At 35.7% G+C, this 25,824-nt stretch overlaps 1 protein-coding gene across 1 annotated transcript; it reads right to left on the bottom strand.

Annotated features, from left to right (window-relative positions):
- On the bottom strand, positions 1-25,606 carry SKIL (SKI like proto-oncogene). The gene is made up of 7 exons (XM_037046540.1): positions 25,333-25,606; positions 21,926-23,713; positions 9,765-9,862; positions 7,669-7,901; positions 5,706-5,953; positions 5,005-5,229; positions 1-4,351 (listed from the first exon to the last, which is right to left on the bottom strand). The coding sequence occupies exons 2-7, from the start codon at positions 23,018-23,020 to the stop codon at positions 4,196-4,198; spliced, it is 2,055 nt and encodes a 684-aa protein (XP_036902435.1). The 5' UTR covers positions 23,021-23,713; positions 25,333-25,606; the 3' UTR covers positions 1-4,195.
- Between the last annotated feature and the right edge of the window lie 218 nt (positions 25,607-25,824).

Below are 25,824 nucleotides of genomic sequence, written 5' to 3' on the forward strand. Positions count from 1 at the left end.
TTGAAACAATTTATTGGCATTAAAAGTTTTTATTTTGAATTTAATCCACATTCTGTACAAGTTATTTACAAGGCATGAAAATGGAAAACAGCACAAAATACAATTGAGGTATAAGCTAAGAGCACAGTATGTCATGTTTCAATAAATATAATTCAAAATTTGTAAACTAAGTGACCAGATAGATGAGTCTTGTTTTATAGTAAAACCATATAAAATATTTTATTTCACGTGAGGTAGAGGACAGTTTTGCATCATGTAATACAACCAACCACAGCAATTTTAACCATAAAACTGTACATCATTGGCAAAATTTTATAATGAATTTATGGTCAATGTAGTCAACAATTTGTTTCAACAGTTGCAGAACAGGTAATTTCATTTACTGCCTTCACAGATTAAAAAATTTACAAATAATTTAGGACTACTATGTTGGCTTAAAATTATCAGGATAAACAAATATGTCTAACAGGATGGTTAAGAGCAAGTATATTTTCTTTCTCCCTAACTATAATTTCCCACAAAGTGTCCTAAATTTAGCAATTTAGTAGGACTTTTTTACTAAAACTACTTTAAGTATGCTGTGCTTTATTTTCAAGTGAGGTATGTATAGTGAAGAAAATCATAAATTTCTTTTTACATTCAACGAATTTAAATACCCTATTTTGTTTTCTGGGCTTAACTTTCAAATTTCAGTGTTTACATTTGATCACTTTCTAATTCAAAAACAGTAGCACTATATAAAACATTTAATTCTGTTACTAAGAAACAAACAAAAAACAAAGCCCCAATTGCATTATGTAGTTTAAAGCCATTTAAAATTGATTTTTTAAAAAAGACTGTCCTATTAATAAACAAGATACAATGTAGAATACCTATATAAATTTTTCCAATAATGGAAATGCTTAAGTATTCTATACTAGGAAAAATTAAGCTGTTTAAATCATTCAATCCCACTGTGTCCCTTATTGCTGACAGCTTCAATAAAAACTATTAACAAGTAGTTCCAAGCACAGAAACAGATGTACAGTATAAGCACAACTTGTCATTATATTTTTAATGTCCTGCCGTGCAGATTAAATGCATATAAGCAAATAAAATGAGGATTCTTCCTTAAGCAATCAAAACATAGTCTTTTCATTGAGAAGAAAATTTTAGAAGCTGATTAAAAACCTTCACCGCCAGCTTCACAATTAATTTTAGGGAAATATCTTGAGCATGTTTTATATTACTCGTTTATCACTTCACTTTCCTTGAGAGTCCACAGGTGTGCAGATACATCGGTTGTTCTGTCATGACTTCTAATAAATGAATAACCTGCATATATTGTACTCAGTCTATTTCACCTACTTTAGTAACTGGTTTGTAACTTGATATGTACAAATGATTTTCTATTCTAACTAGTAATATATTAAATATGCTATAAAATTAGTTCAAGAAGCAAAAAACATCCTAAGTTCTCATGGACATGAAAATTCAAGCAAAAGAATATGCTTTACAAACTAAATCACAAGCCAAACTTATGTTGTTGGTCAAATCCTTTCATAGCATTAAAATCTGATCTGTGAAATCAGGGTGGTTTGGAGCTTCCTCGATGACAGCAGATTTTACATTTACTACCTGTATAGATTTGGTATCTGTTCCTCATAAAGTTTAGAGTAGAGAAACCATGATCACCCAAGTTAAACATCACCTATCACCCAGTAAGCTAATATTCTATCTTTTCTTCCTTCTAAAGGTGCTCTAGCACTCTGATAGGCCATTCCTTTAATGCAGCTTTCTATAGTAAATATTTTGATATTTTCCCCAAGAGGAGTATTATAAAATCTGAGGAACAATCTGCTAGCCTAATGAAGAGCACACAAAAGCAACACCAAAACAAACTTTAAGATAGCAATCAACACACAAAATGAGCATGCAAAGAATAGAAAAGTTTATAAGCGTAAGGTAATTTAGCAGAGACCACTTTTAAAGTACTACAAAAATTGCTGTAATTTCAAGCTAGGTGGTGCAGTTTAACTCAAAATTACTTTTCACTAGAATAGGTATATTTACAATTGACTAAAAAACTATTCTCAAGGAAGTTAGACAGAAATCTATGGCAACATCAATGTATCTCTGGGAAAATGCCTATACAATTTCATGTGACAAGTTTTCACCATGGGAAGGAATAGAAAAAATATTTCACTCAATTCTAAATTAAGAGTTTACGATAATTCAAAGGTATTTAAGCACTGCTTAGAATTTTACAGTAACATTTCAAAGAGTAATAAGCAATTTACTTTAGAAATTGTGGGTTGAAAATTAAGTAAGCTTATCATTTACTAAGTAATGTAAGTAGGAAGAACTTGAGTGAATTAGAAAAATAAATGAAATTATAGGGGCTTAAGTTTGTCTCCCAAAAAATTCAGCTGTGACACAACTAATTCACAACCAAAATGAAACTTTATCATAGAATGTCCTTGATTTTTCTGTCTGCAGCTCTAAATAAAGGTGTGTTATTTTAAACATTGTTTCTGTACATCATTTTTTAAACATTTGTTCCTCCTTGAGGAGATTCCCAAAATCAACAAATTACAGGATTAATACAGTAAAATCTAAATGGTAAACAAAAAATATACATTTAGATCACATTCTAGTGAAAAACTATGCTTTGAGAAATTCTAAGATACATTAGTACCATTAAGCAAAACATGAAACTAACTTGTTAGATGATAACCTACTGGGTTTTGAAGTTCTATACCATTAGAGTACCTATCATTTATGTGGGGAATAGTATTGTAAGACTAGCTTATTTATTTTAAAAATAGATTTAGCTCTCAAGTAATTTCATTCAGTACCTTAGGCAAAAACATGAGAACATAAAAATCATGGGATGACAGTATCAATTGTGGCTTCAGGAAACTTCCTTTAAAAAAATGCATACTAAAAATTTTTACCTAATACCTTCTAAGCCAAGAATTAACTAATACGAAATTTGCCATTAAAGAATGACACTTTTCTGTGCAAAAAAAAAAAAAAGTGCAGATGTTGCCCTTCTCCCAAACTATGGGATTCCTGTCTTCTAAAAATGATCTAAAAATCTTTTAGTAGCAGATAGCTAAATTTCCCTATATTAATCTATCATAAACTATATCAGTTGACTGTAAATTCCTGATTTTGACATTAAGCAGTAATTGAAATGGTCCATTTGTGCAAATTTTGATAAGACTTAACATTTAAACATACGAAAGTCCAAAATAACCTTCAAGGTGTTTAATATTTTACAACTTAAAGGAAACAAAGGCATCAAGGAAAACAAATCCATTATATAAATTTCAGTAAGCCCCATAACTACATATAAAAACTGTACAGGAAGATTATGAATTATATAAAAACTGATGTACATCAATGGTATCAGTTTTTCTCAAGAACAGTAACATTTCAACACCACTATTAACAACATAAACAGAAGTTCAGAAATTTTTACATTTATTCCCTCTCCTGAAGTTGCTGCGTTAAAAAAAGTCTAAACATAACCATATTAAAAAAACAATTACAACTGCCTCTTCTATTTAGCAGCGGGATTATAACGAAGCATATTATCCTTCCCCATTATGTCCATGGGGTGCGCCATAACCTCACCAGTGAAATTCTTTTGACAAAATGTCTCTCAGAAAACTTTAAAAACTAGAGAACTGAAGGAAATTCATTCCACAATATGAATAAAAACAAACTTTGTATATCAGTATAGTGTATCAACTTAGAAAAGAGATTGTGTTAATGAAAACAATGGAGATTCAACTCCTTAAATATTTCTATATATTTGAAATATGATGCCACCATTGTACCTAAACTTGAGTCTGAAATATGGATAACAAAACTCACAACTATTTCCCATCACTCAATGCAGCTTTCAAGAAGTATACAACTGTTAGATTTGCATTAGAAATATAGTCAGAATATCTAATATTTGAAACAGCAGAGTATTGTTACTAAGCTGTTTGGGGGAAAAGTACAAAGAAACATACATTTTCATTCATTTGGAAATGTAAAAATTTATGTACTAATATATAATCTCTTCACTTTCTCTGATCTACAAACGGATAGAATGCCTAATTATCTTCATGCAGGTAAGTTGTTCAGAATTCAACTAGCAAAGCAAACAAACAAAAATAAACTCTGTCAGGAACATACAGATGAATCTCTTTAAAGGTTTCTATATTTTAGCTGTCTTTGATTTCAAAATTTGCAGCTTTAACTCTTTTATCATCATCTCTAACTTCTGTCTTGCCTCCCGCTCCTGTCTGAGTTCATCTTGGAGTTCTTGCCTGTCGGCCTCAGCATGGTCCAGTCTCTGTCTTAGCTCTGCCAACTGTGTGATTTAAAAGACTGTGTCAGTTTCCATTCCGTTTTTGTTTCCATTTAATACTCTCATCACTGCGAAGATTTACCTTCAAATTACTCTTTACAAAATGAACTATTTCACACATACACAATCCCTTAAATATATAACACTACTAATCTGACTTTGACTTGACATTGAACGAGGGAAAAAACAAGGGTCAAGAGAACTAAATACCTAGTGTATTTTCATTACACCCTGAACTTGAGCATACCTCTCATCATCACAGCCTGCTCACCTTAAGTGTTATTTGTTCATGTTCTCTAAGTTGTGAGCTCAGTGCTTTTGAATATAGTGGGCATCAGTTCGTGTTTGTTAATTTATCCATTTGAAAGCCAATACATTATATTAAAATAATATAATACTTGATATTCAGATACCTAGAAATTAGCAATTCTAGCAACTAAATTACAGAAGCCCAGTGAAAGTTTCAAGTAATAAAGCAATCAAATTCAAAAAGTCATCTTGGTTGATACAAGCATAAAGCTGTTTAACAGAATTACCCATTTTGAAATCTAGCAAAATGGAATTAGCCTAATAAAAATTAACTTATTTAATAAAGAAGGTAAGAGCCTCAACTTCCACACTGAAAGGGCAACACTACACAACTGAGTAATTCTTACCTGTGCTGCATATTCAGCCTCTTTGTCTTTTTCTAAATTCGAGTCACAGGTACATTTTTGCTTCATTACCTGCTCTAATTTTTTCTCTAAGTCTTTCTGCTCAACACAAAATTCTTCCATTCTTTGAGCATGTTCATTCTGCAAAGATTCAAGCTCTTTCTGTAAATTTTGCTGTTCTTCAGTCAGTTCCTTCATTGCTTTTGAACTACTCAACATTTCAACTTCCTGTAATACAAAGAATCACAATACAATCTGTATTTTAATTTGAGCAAGTTAAAAAATTTCAATTCAGAAATAAATACCTAAAATTCAGGTGTCATAGTAACTCTATGTAGAAGTAATTATCTTGAAAAACGTTTCTCTAAACATTTAAAAGTACATTAACCCTGGAAGGGTAGCTCAGTTGGCTAAGCGTCATCTCAATATGCCAAGGTTGCAGGTTTGTTTCCCCAGTCAGGGCACAGACAAGAACCAACTAATGAATGCACAGATGGGTGGAACAACAAACAAGTCTATGTTTCTTTCTCTTTCTCATTCTCTTCCTCTAAAATCAATCTTTTAATTTTTTAAAAGTATATTAAAATTGCTTTTGAGTATAAAACTGTAATCTTAAATAAGTTTGCAGCAACTCATTGGACTTTTCCTAAGAATATGCACAAGTATCTTTTCATAATAAGATATTACTTAGATAACTATTTTACCATCTCAAGTTGTTGCTTCTTCTGCAAAATGGAGTTCAATTTTTCCTGTTGTTTTACGTAAGTTCTCACTACTTCTTCCATGATTTTTCCCTTATCATCCTCACAAATGACATCTCTGACAGGAAGTGGAGATGAAGATGAAGCTGCAGTATCATGGTCAATTCCCACCTTGGTTGTGTCTCTGATTGAGTTGCAAGTGGTAGACTCGGGTTTCTTTTTACTTACAGAATTATTTGAGATTGATGGATCTTTAAGAGGCAAAAATAAAGTAACAAAATATGAATATCACTCTGTTGAAATGTCAGATCAATCCATAAATGAAATTAAGAAAATTCCATTTGCAAATGAAATTTTAAAAAAATAAAATACCTAGGAATAAATTTAACAAAAGTAGTACACGACTTGAACAATGAAAACTAAAAAACACTGAAAATAAATGGAAAGGCATCCCATGTTCATGGATTAAAAGACCTGACCCAGTGAGAAGATGGCTATCTATGAGCCAGGAAGCAGAACCTCGCCAGACACCAAATCTGCATCTTGACCTTACACTTCCCAGCTTTCAGAACTGTGAAAAATTAATGTCTGGTATAAGCCACCTGGTCAGTGGTTTTTTTGTTACAGCAGCCCACATGGACTAAGATCGCTGGTAATACTAAGTTAATCTACCTTTTCAATGCAATACCTATCAAAATCCCATCTGGCTTTGCAGCAGGAATTGACAAGCTGATTCTAAAATTCATATGGAAATCAAGGAATTCAAAAAGGCAAAAGAATCTTAAAACAAAGCTGGGGACCCACAATACCCAATTTCAAAACTTATTACAGAGTTATAGAATTCAAGACTATGAAAGAAGCCAGACAAGAAAAGGCTAAACATTGCACCACCCTTTCATATTCAATGTCCAGGATAGGTGAATCCATAAAGACAAAAAATAGATTAGTGTTGACAGAGGCTGGAGAAAGGGGAGAATAAAGAGTAACTGCTAATGTATTAAGGTTTCTTTTGGGGTGACAAAAATCTTCTTAGTTGTGATTATGTACAACTTTGTGCATTTATTAAAAAATGAATTGTATATGTTAAATGTGTAAGTTTTAGGGTAAATAAATTATAATTAAATAATTTAAGTCACTAGAATATATTAATTTGTGAAATAAAATATAATGCAAATAGGACACAATGACGATAGTAATTAAGTTCCATATTTAAATCCAAAGAAAACTTAGTTTTAAAACTCTCAAAATTAAAGTACAGACCCCCCCCCCAAGAATCTCAATTATCTATGAAAACAGTGAAATGACTAGAGAGACCCTTCAACTGCTGCCACGAAGCTGAAACACTCGTCACACTCCCTAAGCTACATGCAGAGCTCTGCTGCTACATGGAGGTTATGCACAGGCAGCATTTGCACGAACACATCTTGTTTGGCCCACAGGATTATAAAAGGCCCTGTAACTAGGCAGCTTTTTTTTAGATGTCCAGCCAGCATTCTGCATTTGTGCCATCTGCCTGGCTCCCACAGCTTTGAGTTTTCAACCCTTCCTTATACCATAACTAAGTTTCCCTGCATCCTATACCTAACTGCTCTTACATACATGTCCTAGCATTATAAGTTAAATGGCTTCTCAGTTCACAGCAAATTAGAATACTTGAAAAATGAAGAACTTCTGAAGAAATCTGACAGCAAAGAAAGGCAGGAAGGGGGAAACAACAATCAGACAAAAGCAGTTGCAGTATGAAGCCACACAGCCTATATATCTCATTAGCCTCCACAGCTATCACCACTCTAGAAAAGTACAGCAATTGAGGTTATACGGAGTTACTCAGCACTTTTTATAATAAAAGCTTCAATTATCTGAAAAATTCTCTTAAATAGAAATCCTCTGGAAATGCTAAATGTGTTCATTAGCTATTGGATTTTAAATATCTAATACTTTTTAAACACTAATTCTAAATACTCACCTAGACGGTTACATAATTCTCTGCTTGTTTTTAAATCCATTTTCTCCTGCTCCTCCAGTGAGACATCTGGGTAAGACACTGTTTTGTGATGTTTCCCACTACTGTGAGGCTTCTCTGACTGTCTCGGTATGGATCTACTTGCCTCTGTCTTCGTGACCTCTTTCGACTGGGATATAGCAGAAGTGAGTGACACATTTGGGGCAACCACTTTATCACACATGTATAAGTAGTAGCTGAAAACAAAGAAAGGCATGACACACATTACATTTAGGTAAAAAGTAAACGTGTTACATCTATTTCTATGGTTAAACAATTTTTTAAATAAAAACAGACAATATAACTCAGAAAATAAGGGTCAAAATAGAAAAGAATTCTTGAAAAAGTCAGTATTTTAAACAGTAAAAGCAAAATCATGAGGAATTTTTGTTATTTTGCAAAAAGTAATTTCTAGCCACTAAAAGGATACTCACTAGGAGAAAACCTCCGTTTCTTCTTCCTTCAAACCCCCCTTAGAACTTTTTTACAGAGCTGTTTAACAACCCTAAGTAGATAAGGTTTATGCCAGAAAGAAAACACTATAGGCTTCTGTTTTCTTACCCATCACCCTGTAAAGCAACACATCCTTACTCTCTTGTTACGGTGAGGCTGACTCAGTCCCACACAGCCTGGCAACGGCCTGTTTCAACACAGGCCCAGTGAGGAGCCCTCCACACCCTTCCTTCTCAAACAGCTCAGGGAGAAAAGAGGCAGCTTCCAGGCAGCCCTCCTTGTATCAAACTCCACAAAACAAGTCTTCCTAAAATACTTTAGTACTATCTATGTATTTGATAAAACAGCAATAATACATTGTGCAAAACTATGATCAAAGAGCCATCTATCCAGTTTGCTTGAAGTTCATATAAAATTGTTTAGTAAATCATCTGAGAAACTCATACAACAGATATGAGCTATGTATTTAAGTACCATATTAACTGTAACTTGTATAACCTTTAGCCAAAAGATACAACCAGTTAACTTGATATACTGTAACTTGATACTTTATGTCCTAATCTCTAAATAATCTCCTCTTATATACCATTTTCTTCAAATAGGATACATCTATTTTGTTCCTTTTTACCAATTACATGAATTCTGAGGATGAAAACTCAGTATTCTGCTAAGGAAACTGACAGGTTTAATACTGTCCAAAGACTAACTTCAAACGAAGTAAAAATGGAATTCTGCTAATGTAAATAAGACTGAGATTCTTTATCACTATGCTTGGTGAGAATATACATTTACAGCAGCAGATAAAACTTTAGGACTGGCCCTGGCTGGTGTGGCTCAGTGGACTGAGTGCCGGCATGTGAACCCAAAGATTGCTGGTTCAATTCCCAGTCAGGTCACATGCCTTAGTTGCAGTCCAGGTCCCCAGTTGGGGGCATGCAAGAGGTAACCCATGTATGTTATCTCTCACACATCGATGTCTGTCTCCCTCTCCTTCTCCTTCCATTCCCCTTTCTCTAAAGGTAAATAAAATCTTTAGGCCCAAACCCCTGCCTGCTCAGCTAATTAGAGCATCATCCTAACACGCCAAGGTTGAGGGTTTGATCACTAGTCAGAACACATACAAGAATCAACCAATGAATGCATAAATAAGTAGAACAATAAAATCAATGTCTGTCTGTCTGTCTCTCTCGTCCCTTTCCTCTCTCAATAAATAAAAATTTTAAAAAACTTAGGAAGTGAATAGTTTATAATCTAAGGTACACAAAGATTTCTTTTTAAAATATCAAAATTGTACATCAAGATTCTGAGGAACTGGTGTGCCTCTTGAAAGAAGCTAAGGAAATTAAATCAAAACTTTCATTTTTTACTTCAGGGAAAAAATGAAATGATCTATTTCTAAGAAAAAAACACACAGAAACACAAGAAGACGCTATTTGAAATGTTCAACACAATTTATGATTCATCTCACAGATGAACAAGAAAGTTTAACGCTAATTAATGAATTCCCAATGGCATAGAACAGTATTTAATATATAGATGCTGGTTGAATAAATAAATGAATGAATAAATGAACAAATGACTAAACTAATGAGACAGTACCCACTTACCTAGGGTGTAAAAATGCATGTGTCTGAGAAACATGGTCGCTTTCCTGCTTTATAACAGGATACCATGATGGTAATTCCATTCCTGATGGTGTATCTATCTGTAGAAAAATGTAGAAGGGAAGAAGTTTATTGAAAGAAGATGTGATGGTTCAAATTGTAATGTGTCAACTTTACAGGGCCATAGGGTATCTCTGGAGAACCTGAGAAAGAAGATTATATTAAGAATCATCTTCTACTAAGGCAATCTTTCCTTAAGAGTACCATGTCTGGTCACTTGAAACTCAAAAAGACTGCAAGTCCCATCACAAAAACAGTTTCATGTTAACAGGGATTACCAATGATTTCATCCAACATCATACTTATGAAATGTTTTGCAAATACATTTTAACAGTATTCTGCAAATGTACAGCATTGGTTTCTGATTCTTCTTCATTCTGCTACAATCAGCTAGAATATAACGCATTCACACAGTACTTGTTAGCATATAGATAACATTCTATAGCAATAAATACCCTGCCAAACTCAATGTGAAACCACTTTGCTAACACTCATCAGTAAACCATATTTCCTCATAAACTGTACCTGTGAATAAAGGAAAAGAAGGCAACTACTTATTGAACATCTATCTGATAAGAACATTATACGACCCACTTAATCCTAATAAATACATCATTAAGTAGATATCATGATCTCTATTTCACAGATTAGAAAACCGAGGTTCAGAAACTAAGAAAAGAATAACCTGTGTTACTAGCTTCTCTATTATTTTGGTTTGCTTTATACTCTGTTCCCCTTCCTACATACACAGTTCATGTTATATTAATTACCCTGCTCGTTTGGGAAAAGGGTACCTTAAAAAGGGGCAAGACTTACTAATGGAAGAGGAAAATAGAGCTGAAAGAACACCTGTTGTAGGTGAGCAACAAAAATAGGAGGTTAACAGACAAATCTAGTGGAGTGAAGGGGAAGGGAAATTAGGGAGGAGAAAGAAGAAGGACAAGACAAAAAAGGAGAGCAGAATATTCTGACCCTGCCTCTGAAAGAGTCCACTGCCTCTGCAACCAAGTCAGGTATATGGAGAATGACATCCTGGTATAATGATACATGAACACTGCTCTCAGGGGATAGCCACTACATACCAAGAACTATGAAAACTGTTTTGCCTGATGTCCTAATTTCCAGTTCAGAACCAAGAAACTGCGTAAAACAGAATGGAAACATCTCCAGATGATAAGCAGCTGTGATGAAAACAAAACCAAATTCATAAAACCATCCATGGTTTGATTAGGGAGACCCTGCTATTGGAGGAAACCAATGAGGAAGAAACTAATCAGGAAAGGAAAGGCTGACAAGCAACCCACTGCCCCACACAACGGGCTGAGAACAGAAAAAAACGGCTTTTGGAGCACACATTATACAACAACCCGACCAATCAGGAGATGATTTAAGGCCAATTAAAAGCCAAAAATAAAAATATGGTAATTTGTATTGGTAGATCAACATTTTTGTTAAGAATTATTGGGCAAGGAACTTGAAACACTAACAACACCATGAGATCACAGGGGAAAGAATGGTATTTTGAAAGGATTTGAGAGTTACACATTCAATGAGTACCTCTAGACTCTATGAGAGGAGAATTTTTTTAAACCCTACAATCCTGATCAAATATTCTAAAAAAGTTCAGAATCTGAGGCCAAATCAACTGCTTATTAAACTATTCACTAGTTTGCATAGTTTCTCAGCCTACAGCTTTGTTCTACCAGTAAATTAGAAAAGGAAATGACTGCTGGCAACAAAAGTACTCAGTAACAGATGCCTGGTGACAGCTGACAGTGTAAAGAGAGGTGAAGTACAGGACACAAACATAAAAAAACTATTCAAAAGCAACACAACATGAGGGCTTTACCATAGGCCAAGACAAACGATTTAATATATCTCAATTGTCTCCTACCAACATCACAATAGCATAAACTGATGTGATATAAATTATATTGTATGTTACATAAACATAATAACTAATAAATATAATAAATAAATTATATTGTATAATATAATAAATTATATTGTATGTTATACTACATACAAATAGTATATCACATACATATATAACATACTATATACCACATAAAAAGATCAAAACTATTTGACATTTCAGAAATAATGAAAAAAGTTAAAGTTTTAAAGCACACGGTTAGTGCTGAAAAAAGTAGCTTCCTTATCTAGAAAATTCACTTAGGCAGACCATTTGTCACCCCAAAACTGTAAGCTAAAAGAGGTGTTAATTAGCATGGATAAGCTCATGCTAACAAATCAATGCAATGTGAGATCAGCCTGAATTAAACAAGAATTTCATTTCTAGAAGTCACTTGTTAAACTCATTATTTAGAATATAAAGTATGCTATACTTTAAATTCATTTTATATTAAAAACAATCCTTGATGTACTGCTCAAGAAATCAATTGCCACTAGATTTTAAAAATTCAAATTACTAAAATCATTTTACATATTCAAAAGTTTTTCCTATGAATAAGTGGAATCTCAAACCTTTTAAGATTTTATTTATTTATTTTTACAGAGAGGGGAAGGGAGGAAGAAAGAGAGGGAGAGAAACACCAACGTTGAGAAACATTGACAGGCTACCTCTCCTATGCACCCCAAATGGGGACCGAACCCCATTCACGGTGCTAAGGAGCATGTGCCCTTGCTGGGATCGAACTGTCAACCCCTTGCTTTGCAGGACAACATCCAACCAACTGAAACCACAGGTCAGGACTCAACTCTTCAGAAAAGCAAATTCCAAATNTTTACATATTCAAAAGTTTTTCCTATGAATAAGTGGAATCTCAAACCTTTTAAGATTTTATTTATTTATTTTTACAGAGAGGGGAAGGGAGGAAGAAAGAGAGGGAGAGAAACACCAACGTTGAGAAACATTGACAGGCTACCTCTCCTATGCACCCCGAATGGGGACCGAACCCCATTCACGGTGCTAAGGAGCATGTGCCCTTGCTGGGATCGAACTGTCAACCCCTTGCTTTGCAGGACAACATTCAACCAACTGAAACCACAGGTCAGGACTCAACTCTTCAGAAAAGCAAATTCCAAATTTCTTCAGCCAAAGATCTTGACTTGAAATCTAACTCAATTTTGATCACTTAAAAACTCTACAGCTTCATTTCTATAACATTTACTTTTATTCATGACCCAAACTCAGTTTATCTTTATTTCTATGATGTCTCTACACTTTAAGTAACTGTTACCACCTTAAGTAACTGTTAGAGTATTCATATTCAAGGTGGGGCAAAAGTAGGTTTACAGTTGTTTGCATGAAAAATAATACAATTAATAAATAATAATACAAGAATGAACTGTTTTGAATACTTAAAAAACCTTTGCCCTACCTTGTTTTTTTAAACATCCATCTCTCTCTAGTTTCTGTCCTTTATTTGATTTCCTATTCTCACACAATCCCACTAACAGAGTCACAGACTAGGGGTTCTGAAGAAATCTTCCCTAAAGATCACCTAGTGCAGTCCCCTAGCCAATGTCTGCATTCCTCGTTCAAAATCCCTGACAAGGGGCTGTCCAGTCTCTGCTTGAATAGCAGCTTGGGGTCAAGGACTGTCTTTCTTACTTACTTTTACATTTTCAGTACCTAGCAACATGCCTGGCATGTAGAAGGGATTCAATAAATACTTGTTGAATGAATTCTGAATAACAACATAGCTCATTAACTCCCAGGGTGACCTTTTACAAGGTTACTCTGCTATCAAGAAACTCACAAATAGACTCTCACATTCCACATCCTACTCTATGAGGTACCAAAGAGGCCAAAGGTCTTTGAGATGTATTTTTAGAGATCTGATCTACAAATTAAATAAAATAAATGGTATGCAAATTCATAACGCTAACCATAATAAAATGTTGGGAGTTAATTTTACCTAATATGCTAGAGTAAGCCATAAACACATTTAGAACAAATTATCTTAACTGCATGTTAAAAATAATTAAGAAAAGCACATATTATACAACAGAACATTCACAGCCATGCCAGATTTCTTCATCTATTCTGCATTTGTTTCTACATACAAATTAGGTCTTCAAAAAAAGAACAATATAAATGGCACAGAAGTAATGCTACTACTGATTAGGAATAAAAATTAAAATACCAAGAGAGGAGCATTTACCATTGTTTATCTTACCTTTCAGTATGAGAATAATTTACTCCTTTTGCATATATTTAAACATTAAAATAGAATATATTACATTACTTGGCAAAGAAGTGAAGTAGATTATTTAGTAGCTTAAGTTAGAGCCCCAACATTTTAAGATGCTTTTATCGCCCATCTTCCCCACCATTATCTACCACAAAATGAACAGATGGCATCCTCAACTGAAATATAAGAAAAATTTCAGACACTTCATTTTATTCTAAAGGTTTTTTTCTCTAAGTAATAAAACAACCAGTGATATCTATGAAAGTAAATTTTAAACATTTCCAAAATTGAAGAGGTTATTTTAAATAAGTAAAAATTAGAGAATGTTTTATGAAAGTTTCTCTAAATTTAAACTTACTGTGTCATATATACATAACCCTTTGATAATCAGATTTCCTAATAAAGAACCATTGTATTTTTGGTAGTGCTTATTAGTCACACAATGAAATAATTCAGAGAAGCTGATTTCATTTACAAAAAAATCAATAGGCATTTTTGTCACTACCTCCAAGATATAAAAGCAATTCCACCCACTCAGTACTATTCACAAACATTCCAATTGTACTAAAACCAAACAAACTTTAAAATTCCTAGACTTATCTTTAATAATAAATTTTGCTTTTAGGTTGCACTGTTATTAATTACAGTAACAGATTAACATTTATGACATTTAATTAAGTGTAATAACAAACACCAATGAACTAAAACAATCAAGACAATGCTTCAAAATATTGATGGGATTTCCAAACTCCCACCCAAAAATCAGAATTAAAATTGTTTAAATATGTACAAAAAATATTTTTGAAAATATAAAACATACATACCTACATCTTGGTGTTTATAAGACAATGAGTATATGAAGAGCTAACAGATTGCTAAATTTAACAGTCTATCCCCCTAATGATGTGATTACATGAGAAATAAAATACACAGAATATTAAATACACATTATAACATAAATCATTCAGAACCTTACTAAACACATGACTCAATACATAGTTAAGTAGCAACTCTTTAGGTATAAAGTGAATATACCTGTTAGTGGTCAATAAATGATTTCAGAAGGACACAAAAGACACCCTACCAGACAGCTGCTAACAACTCTTACTAAAAGAAATTGAATCTTTCAGTATAGGATCAGATTTCCTCAATGCTTCCAATATGTTGTGAATGAGTGTTTCAACAACTGAAACAGGAATAGGGTTACAAGGTAGCAAATAGCTACTTAAGGGATTTTAAGGCTTAAGTCTTGTGCCTCACTTCCTTGTAATTATTAGAATTTATCAACCTGATGCAAAACTGGAATACTATGACCTAAGCACCTTCACTAACTTACCCAAGACAGATCTTCAGGAGTTAGAGCAATGTCTGCTGTTCTCACACACTAAAAGATCGTACCACCTACCTCACAAAGCCAGTTTTAGGTTTACAGTACTTAAAAATGCCCCCAGAAAAAACAAAGGCTCACATTCTTATAATGTGCAACTATTAATCTTAAATTCTTCGCGGAAACAAAGCCATGTTAAGTCAGCAGTAGAGCAACACTCCCTTTAACAACTTGGGGGGAAAAAACCTGATTTTCTAAAAATCCCGTTAACTCCTGGAACTTCTAAAAATAAAATTTTTATAATTGAATTATGTGGTACCCTAAACCATTTAACACTGCAATTACCTGAAAATATCCATTCACATGTCTTCCACAAAAATATTTGTTGTCAGTTTCAATCTGTATAAATATAAGGTTTTTCTCCCATTTCAGCATATATGCTTTAAACAATTATAATCTCAGGTTATTCTGGCCTTCAACTAATTTAAACTGACATTGGCAAATTTTAGATTAACTGATTTTACTATATGCAATGCACCCTATTTTTTTACTGAGTCATTTTTTTTAATGCTGGTAACCCACTAAGTTGACTGCCAGACCCTCCTAGCTCTTTCTCAACTGTGATTCTCAAGAGAATTAAGCCCAAATGCCCCAACACATCCATTGTATACAATGAATAACTTCTCTCCAAAACATCTAGAACAGTACTATATACCATCCCTGGAAAAAAATAACAAACCATCACTCAAATCATCTTCTGTAGGGCCTAATTCTCCTCTCATGGAACCCAAGATGAGCATAGGTAACAAATTGCAAATTGCAAAACACTATTCTAAGTGAACTGTCTTAAAATTGGCCCAAAATATTACTATTTCAATTAGTCCCATATTAATAACACTTGCACACTCTACAGATGCTTTTGTACAACAGATTTACAAAGCATTACATATGTAGAGGAATAAATTCCAATAGTAATTATCACTCTGTAATAAAATTGAGAAATTTTTCTTTTTTCATTACCTACTTACAATTGGGGCTATATACTTCCATAATCACACCAAAAAAACTTTTTTAACATGAACTAAAACCCCTAGTATTATTTACCAAATGGTCTTTAGTAAATTTCTTACAAGATTTCTCATTCTTTGTTCCCATAAAGTACATAAAATATGCACTTTTAATACTATTTAACATCTCAAAATTAATTCATTATCACAAATGAAAACAAAAGGCCACTTTGCTTTAAAACTAATCCTACCTTCCTCTTTGAAAATCACTGGCAACTTTATAAGGCAACTAAGATTCTTCAATTACCCAATGCTTTATTAAGCATGTACCACATTCTAGATTCAGAAACTAGATGAATTCCTGCCTTAGGGCACCTCCATGTAGTCTTTACCCACTATTTCTGTGACCCACTTGTAAGTATAGAAATCAAAATGACTTTTAGTTGTATCTTTCCTATGCATTCCTTTCTGCCTACGATGGTGCTGTAATACTTTATTTAGTGATTACCGAAAACTACACCTTAAAAAATGTTTATGGTTTAATTACATACTCTTTTTGGTTTTTGTAATCTGATAAAATCCTTAAATTATTTTATGTATTTGAATCCTCAATAGACCAAAAATTCTGCATGGGGATAAAATACAGGTTTCAAGCCATTACTAAAGCTATTCCCAAATTGATTTTACTTCTTTTTGAACAAATTGAGTTCTGGCTCCACAATCACTTTCCATTCCCAGAATGCTACAGGGATTGAAATTAACCCAATTCTTGATTACTTCCTTATTCTCCCAATGGCATAAATTACAATGTATACATAGCTACGAGAACACTATTAGCTGACTACACAATGATTCAGACCTGTACTTTTTTTCTTTCTTGGAAGTTTTATTTTTCAAACAAAAAGAATTAATTTTCAAGTTTTTTAAATCATAAACCTTTAAAAAAATATTAACATTTTAAAATGTTTTACCATTTTTAATGGTAAATGAATAGACTCCGTATTTCCCAAACCATAAGGGGGCACTGTTCACAAAGCCACTCTAAAGATTTCACTGAAATGTTCTTCCTATAACATAATTCTCATAACCGGTTTTGCACTTTCTTCTTGCATACTTCATTTTAAAGATTTTTTTTATTTATTTATTTTTAGAGGGGAAGGAGAGAGGGAGAGAAACATCAATGTATGGTTGCATACTTCATTTTAGTAACCAAGTATTCAACTAGTGTAACTACTGTGTACCAACAACTAAGAGTGAGATACACTTTAACTCAATACTCACTTACCAAATGTCTTAGAAATAACCACATAATTCTAGCCAAGTCAATATGTTTGGGAAGTAAAAAATTCCCAAATACATACTAGCAAATATTTCAATATTTTGAGGTACCATCTTGCAGTTGTAGAGTCTTAACTCCCAAAATGCTTCACATCCATTCTCTCATTTGATCAGTCATCTTATTCAACAGTTCATTCTCAAATCATTTATGTTTATTATAGGTTAATATATCACTTTTCCAGAAAATCCCAAATATTCTTTTAAAAAAAGTGTGGTGTTATAAAAAAATATATTCAAATTTTTAAAGTATTTTTTTCACTGAGTGCCTTTGACATGACAGGCACTAAACTATGTTCTGGGAAAACAGGAAATAGCCTCTAAAATCATGAAGATAATTATTAAATTTTGAAAAGTTATACAAAAATATTCATACTGGTCCCTCATATGAACACAAATACTTTATTTGATTCTGACCTATCCTCACCTGATCAAAAGTTACACTAATAACAAAACACAAACTATACTATTGATATAATAAATTATCGTCAAATCTACCAGTCATTACTGGAACACATTTTGTCCCAACACTACCTTTTGTAATTAGTTATCCATTTCCCTAATGTATTTCCTTGCTTCCTCAACAAGAAGGTATATTTACTTCTTAAACAAAGTGTAATAGCTTATAAGAGGGAGAACTTTTTTGTACCATTTTTCCAACAACCTCTGCAGAAATTAACTTAAAGGAAAATGCAGAACTAAAATTTTAAGTTGATATCTTTAAGTCACCTATTTGTATCACAGATAATCAATAGGACTGTTTTTCCCTAAGCAGAGTAAAAGCTATATTATTTTTCTTATCTAATAATCAAGTCTAAATGTTTTAAGTCTGACTTTTAATTTAAAAATATATACAATTATAAGGATATAAACTATCTTCAACTTAGTGAAGACTGTCAGATACATGCTGTTAACAGTAAAGAATCACCAATAATTATCAAATTGACAAATGAGCTTTTCTAATGTGCTAGAAAATAATTGTAAGTAAAGATCACCCTTCAAATTTTAATTTACAAATTAAAGATGACTTTAAGATATGACTTTGCTTAACAACCTTTTCCTATAGACAAAAATATAAGAGTCAACAAAATTAGAATTAGATCTAACAAATCATACCCACTGAGGACTTGCAGAAAAATCAGGAATATGATATTCTTATATATATGTGTGTGTGTACTGTAAAATACAATAGTCACTTTTCTAACAAAAAATACAAAACGTTCAAATGACATCAAGAGAAAAAAACTTTTGTAACACCATTTTGCAAAGCAGCCTAAGCATATATACTAAAAATCAAGTATATTTCTTGTGGTGGTGTGACCTGAGTAAGGAAGTTCAAAATATATCTTTAATTTTTTCTATAAAGAAAACAGTCAGTTTTTCACTTCGAACACTGACCTTACACCACTTATTTCTCCTATCTAAATATAGCTAGTGTCTATGCAAATTAAAACAGCTATTAGCTATGCAAATAGTTTGGTGATAATTACTAATATAATTTCCATTCTTAGAAATAATTTAACAGTTGCTACATTTCAAACAATTGCCTATTTAGTTTCAGGTTATTTTTAAATCCAAAAACAATACTTGAACTACACAGACATATATAACATTATATTAGTACCCACACTTAAACACAGTCCTTCATATGAGATTAATATATTTAGTATATTCTTTTACTTAAAAAAAGCCAGTCAGCGCTTTAACATGACCTTCTTCGGGGTCTAATTTGGCTTTTTTGACAACCAGCTCATAGAGAATAGTGACAATTCCCTCGTCAGGGACTCTCTCCTTGCCTCCTTCCCAGTTAAATACCTGAGTCCATATACAAGTTAATACAGAGTTTAAGCACCATTTCACAAAGCTGTGATTTTTTTAAGTTAATGTTTCCCAAAATTCGGTTTCTGCTACTCAATTAGCTTTAGGGGAAAAGAAGTTAAAATTCCTAGACTTCCAAGTCAGAAGACTTGCATTCAACTCCTGATTCTACCACCTACCAATCATCTAAGAAATCTTGTTCAACAGACCTTCAAAAAAAAAACTACCTGACAGTTTTGAGGAGTAAATTTTTAAAATGTGAAGTAGCAGATATAACAAAACCACCACTCAAGTATGTATTACATGCAAACTCCCCCAAAACCTCCTTTATTAAGGTTTCCTGGGAATTTTAAGTTCCTTTAAATTGCTTAAAATCCATATATAATTGCAAACAGTACCAAAATACACTAGTGGCAAAAAAAGTAGCAGCAAAAATATGGGGGGAAAAAATCTCACATCTTCTCCAAATAAAAACTGAATTCAAATTATTAAGTTCTCAGACAATCAAGGGCCCTATCCAAATGAAGGATGGTTTCAATTTTAACCAAACCCTAGCACATTCAGTTTCACTTAAGTAAATTTATCATCTTTTTTTAAACCTTCATCATGGTTCTCAGATATTTTTCTCACAAACACAGAGCAGAAACATTAGGCAAAATAATTTATCGCAAAAATGTTTGTGCCAGAGCAACAAAGACTGGAGCAAGAATATCTGGCAAATAATTTGGTCACCAATGGACTGTCAAGGCAGAGTCCCTTAACAGCTTGGGGCAAGACATCATAAATATCAAAAGGGACATTCCACATTTTGAGAATAAAGATAATCTCTAAGCAGAATCTCCCCCATGGATCCAGTCCAGCTGTAAGCAAGTCCAACAATGGGAGAACTGGTCTGAATTCAATCCTGCTTCAAAATGTTGTAAGTGCACCGGAAAAATATGAACTTACCCAACAGCCATAGGCAAGGAATTCTGAAGGCGTGCTGACCCTCTTTGGAAGCAGTAAGTAGCCACCTACCCTGACTTAAAAGTTTAAAATTATCTTCATGGTGCTTCAGAAGAAAATCACTTTTTTAAAACTACACTGCAACTAAATTTCTCTCAAAACCTCACAGGGCTGAGGTGTCCAACCAACCCGCAACCCGCTGGCCACATGCAGTCCAGGTCTGCAAACGCGACCCAACACAAAACTGTAAATTTACTTAAAACCTTTTTTTCGTTCATCAGTTCTCGTTAGAGTTTTGTACTTAATATGTAGCCCATGACAACTCTTCTTCCAGTGTGGCCCAAAGACACCAAAAGGTTAGACACCCCTGCGGCTTAAAGGCACCACAGTAAAGCACAAGACACCAAATTTTAGATTCTAGCCCAAGTTTTCGTGTTGCTGTGGCCAACTATGGCATTTAACATGCTTCATTCATTTCTTTTGTGAAGTAGAAAGGGCAGAAATTATTTCAAGAAATAAAAACTCTGTGGAAAAATTAAATTGTTAAAATGAAACATGGCCAACCTTTCACTGTACAAATCAAATTATACATGTAAAACTGCTCAAGAACAATGCTTGCCACATCTTAAATACTCAGTATTCGCTATTACACTGATTTTAATCAAGTAGAAAAATATATTTAAAAATCATACCAACAAACTGAATATTTAACCCAAATCTTATTACCCAGGCATTCAAACCCTTAGAACAAACATATTAATTAGTTCAGCCTACCCAACAACGCAGTAGGATAAATAAGTCTAAGATCTCTCTGCTGATAGTTTTCATGTTAACATTCAGTCTAGTTTATTTATTCTAGCTAATTTTTCTAGATAATTTACTCTAGATAATTTTTAATTATTCTTCTGTTCAAAAAATTTTTTTCGTTACTAGAAAAACAAATCTTTCACTTCCATTTGTTTTCCATTTCTGATCAAGCTTGAGTATCCAAATTTATAAGCAATGTCAAAAATCCTGGATGTACAATTGAAAAACACTGTTTAGAGCCCACCTCCAGAACTGTTTCGACTAGCTATTACACCATTTGGGAATGGAGAATAACATCAAAGTGCAAATTATTTTGAATCCTAGGGAAACAACAGATTTAGTCATCAAAAAGCAGAGTATGTGAAAGAGAAAAGACATCACTGGAGAAAGAAGCCCCAAATCTTCTACTCCCTGGCTATACAATCTCAGGAAAGCCACTTGATCTCTGAGCCTCGGTCTCTTTATCTGTAAAATGGAAATAATCTTAATCTTCTCACTAGGTTGTTTGGAAGCTCAAATGAGCACACACATAGGAAAGTACTTTTATAGCCTAAAATGTGTGATGTAAACATATTACATACACCTGTAAGTTTTCGTCTCACATGAGCCATAGCGGTTCCTTAACACACACTTATACTCTAAACTTTTGATCTCAGAGTAAGCCATTACTGTTACTCAATATTGCTACTTGTTACAAATACTTGCCTTAGATTGAGTTCTCTTTCCATTTCTCATGCTAAACTTCTCCTTCATTTCTTCTAAAACTATCTTCAGTTTCTTTTCTTCAGGCGTTCCTAAGTATTTTTGGTTCACGTGAAGATAGCAATGCCATTTGGCTGATTCAAAGCCCCAGTGGCAAGTCCTTTTGTCAGGTGATCTGTGAGAATGCATCACAAACGTCTGCGGCGCAAACATTCCACAACACTCCAGACACTGAATGCACGGAGCATCAGGCTGAACATAAAACTGGGGTGCAAATAGACCCTGACATTTGCCCAAGCATTCATGTTCCACTTCAAAGGCACTGCCAGTTTCCTTTAACTGAGCCAATGAGTTTTTAGCAGGAAGTATGCTACCATTTTGAGGAAAAGTGCGTGGCCTCAATAAAGCATTACATAGTCTCTGTGCATCAGTTAATGTAATCAGCCCACAGGATGGGGCATTGAATGGAAGTATTCCCAGGACCTTTAAGATATGAAGTTGGTCTGAAGTACATCTTGAACAATAGATGTACAATTCGTCACACACTGTATTTATTTGCTGGAGTGAAAATTCTCGGAGAACAGAATTTAAGACTTGGGGCAAACAGAGTCTCTTTTCTCCTCCAACCTGAAAACAAGAAATAGACTCCCCTTCCAACACAGTCTGGGTGAGTTCTGTGGAGCTATCAGAAGGGATGAGCAGTGGACCAGGAAGAACCTGAGGAGATGGAAGAGGCAGAAATACAGGTGACATGCTTTCTTGGGAATACCGAGCGGAAAATGCTGCTGGTCCACCCAGAGAGCTCTGACTACTTAAATGGAATTGCGCCAAAGTATGTTTCAAACTGGGATTTAAATGAAGAGGTTCAGGCATGGAGGTACAGGTTTGCTTGACATGCTCTCCATCAGTTTCCATTGGCGCTTCATAGTCATCCAAGTGTTCCTTCTTTACTGTTGGCATCTTGTTTATCAACATTTTTCCATTTGCATGAATGTCTGTCATCCTTTTTTTCACTGGAGGGCTGCCATCATCTCCCATCCCATTCATTTTTTTATTTGAGCCTTGAATCAAGGAGAAATTTGTGTGTAGGCTTTCCATTGGTAAAAACTATTGTGTTAAATAAGTGAGTCTGACACTTGCATCGTTATTTCACTGCTTATTTGGAGAAGAGTAATGTATACCAATACATATAATAACTTATGTATGGTAAGTTACAGAAAACTTCTATGGTAACTCATAGAAAATTTAAATTTCCAAAGAGAGATCTCCCTAAATTACTCAAGAGGTTTTGCAGCTGTTTTGGTTCTATACTTACACTCTATTTAATTTCACTGCAAATGCTATAAAATTTGTCTCCAATAAGAGAGAATTTTAAGAGGTACACCTCTGAGGAAGCCTTTTTTTAATTCTTCAGATATATGTATTAAAATAAAGTTACCACTTCTCTCAAGATTTCCAGGTTTGATGCAATGGTTTGCTTTGAACAAAACAAATGAAAAATTTTTAAGATTACTTGCACATAAAACCTAAACACAAACACATAAAAACGACGCACCCAAATTTAATTTTTGGCACCAAGACACCAAAAAAAAAAAAAAGAAAGTATCTTCTCTTCTCTAAAAGTGATGATCTGATCTGTTAGTCTGTGTTGACAAACTGAAGGCTTGTATAAATTCTCCCACCAATAAGAAGAGCCTCTGACTCCACTTGAACTTCTACAATTAAAGATGAGTTAAAGAAAAATTGCCCAGTTATCTTCAAGAACTGCTGTTCATTCTTCTTTTAATTAATCTGGAAGAGAAGGGGGGATGGGGGAGAGATACATTTGAATTTGTTCCAGAGGCCAAAGGGTCAGTTTGAAACCTGTTTCTTAATCTTAAACTGAGTTCACTTTACCAAAGGTGACACTTGAGTGATTTCTTTAACTGTAACAACAGTTAACTAGAAGAACCTTCATTTAAATAGGAAAGCAATCTGGAGAAAGGGTAAAGGGAGCAGAAATACCCCTCAAAAGAGAGAGGGCTACTCCAACTCAGAATAGGAAGAAATTCAAACAGATCATCTCTCCCAAAACTCAGTACCAGAGACGTCTCAGTTATGCTATTTTAACTAAAAGAATCCATCACTTCATCTCATTAAAAAAAAACACATCCAATTTCGTCCAAAAAATCGGACTCAAGTTAACATATCTACCACATGTAAGGAAGTCACAATCAATTCATTTAGCCAGTGTATGCTATTTTTCTGGAATGATTGTAGGCAAAAATTAACTTTCCTTTAATAGACTGGCTAATTTGCTTACTGGAAGGCAAAAAGCTACGGCCTCCATGCCTGGGAATCTCTATCCTTGAACACCACTAATCCGGGACAAAAAGCACAAGGCAGACAGACCTCACAAAGAATGCAAATGGAGGAAGAGGGGGGAAAAAAGATTCTTCTTCCACTTCTTTTTCTTGAGAGAAGATCCAAAAGAAATCCAACACATACAAATTTTTCCCTCCCAAACTCCCCGCAATTTGCCGTAAAACACACTCAACGGGTTAAGGACCAAGGCCACTAGCCAACGTACTGACTTTCGGCCACCACAGGAACACCTCAGCCACCGAAAACCAGGGAACAGAGCAGAAGGCATGACCCAGAATGGGGGAGTCCCCCAAACCTGAAATCCTCCGCCCACGCAAAGCCACCCTCCCATCTCAAACCCGAGGGAGAGGACGAGTGGAGGACCAGGCGCCCAGAACGTCCTGGGGTGCGCAGGAGGGCAAAGGGAAACGGAGGGAAAGGAGCCCTCCAACCCCACCCGGGACCTCGGGACAACCCCAAGTGCCCTCCCTACACGGCCTCACTGCGGAGGCCGCGCGGAGGACTGTGGAAATCCCCCGCGCACCCTCTCCACGGGAAGTTCTCCGGTGTCACCCCAGCACCCCTAAGGCTATACCTATGCCCGCCCAGGGCGAGAGGGAAAATGGTCAGCAAGCGGGTGGGGCGCCGAACCGGGATCCCCACGCCGCCGGGCGCCGACTGATCAGGTTGAGCCCGGGCATCCCCGCGGAGCGCAGACAGGCGCCGGGGGAGGGGGGGCGGTGACGGGTGTCCCAGTCTCCAGGGTTCCGACGGCTCGGGTCAAGTGCAGCGACCTTCCCCTGCCCATGCCCACCGCCCGGGCCAGCGAGGCATGATCCGCCCTAAGACACCCACCCCGCGCCCCCCTTGGCCCTGACCCCACCCGGGACTCGCGCATCCGGACCCCTGACTCCGGCCTCCACACCCCAGGGGAACTCGACCAGCTTTGTTAATTCCCCGCTACCCCGCCTCAGCCGTCGGGCTCCTCAAGGGTCGCTCGCCCCCTGCCTCCCGCCGTCTCAGCCGCGTTTCCCCACCCCCCCACCCCCAGCAAGCCGGGGCCGCACCTGTGCCCGCCGCCGCCGCCGCTCGCCCGCTCCCTTCAGCTGTGCCGGCGCGGCTCCGAACCCCACACACATCGCTACACACAGCCCTCTGACGTCACCGAGCCCTCGGCCCGCCCACGTCACTGCGGAGACACACGGCTTCCCGCAGACGCCGCCGCCGTCTCCGGCCGCCGGGGGAGAGCGAGGGCGGCGCGGAGGGGGAGGGAAGAGGAACGGAGCCAGCGGTGGGGCACCGCGCGCGCGCACACGCGCCCCCGTAGCCGCCGTCTGGCGTCTCCCAGTTCCTCGGGGACGCGCGCGCCGTGGTCCTGCCTATTGTAGCTCCTCAGGGCTGCCCCCTCCCGCCCAGTCGCCGCGCGCACACGGACCTGTCCCTCCCCCACCCCCGGGCGCGCACCCGGCACTCCTGGCCCTGCACACCGTCTGGGCGGCTGGCGCGCGATGCTGTCTGCGGTGTGCTCGGCACAGACAGGATGTTCCCTCCCCGCCCCA

Source organism: Sturnira hondurensis, unplaced genomic scaffold, assembly GCF_014824575.4.
Source record: "Sturnira hondurensis isolate 20B ecotype Veracruz unplaced genomic scaffold, ASM1482457v3 Scaffold0005279, whole genome shotgun sequence".
Taxonomy (NCBI): domain Eukaryota; kingdom Metazoa; phylum Chordata; class Mammalia; order Chiroptera; family Phyllostomidae; genus Sturnira; species Sturnira hondurensis.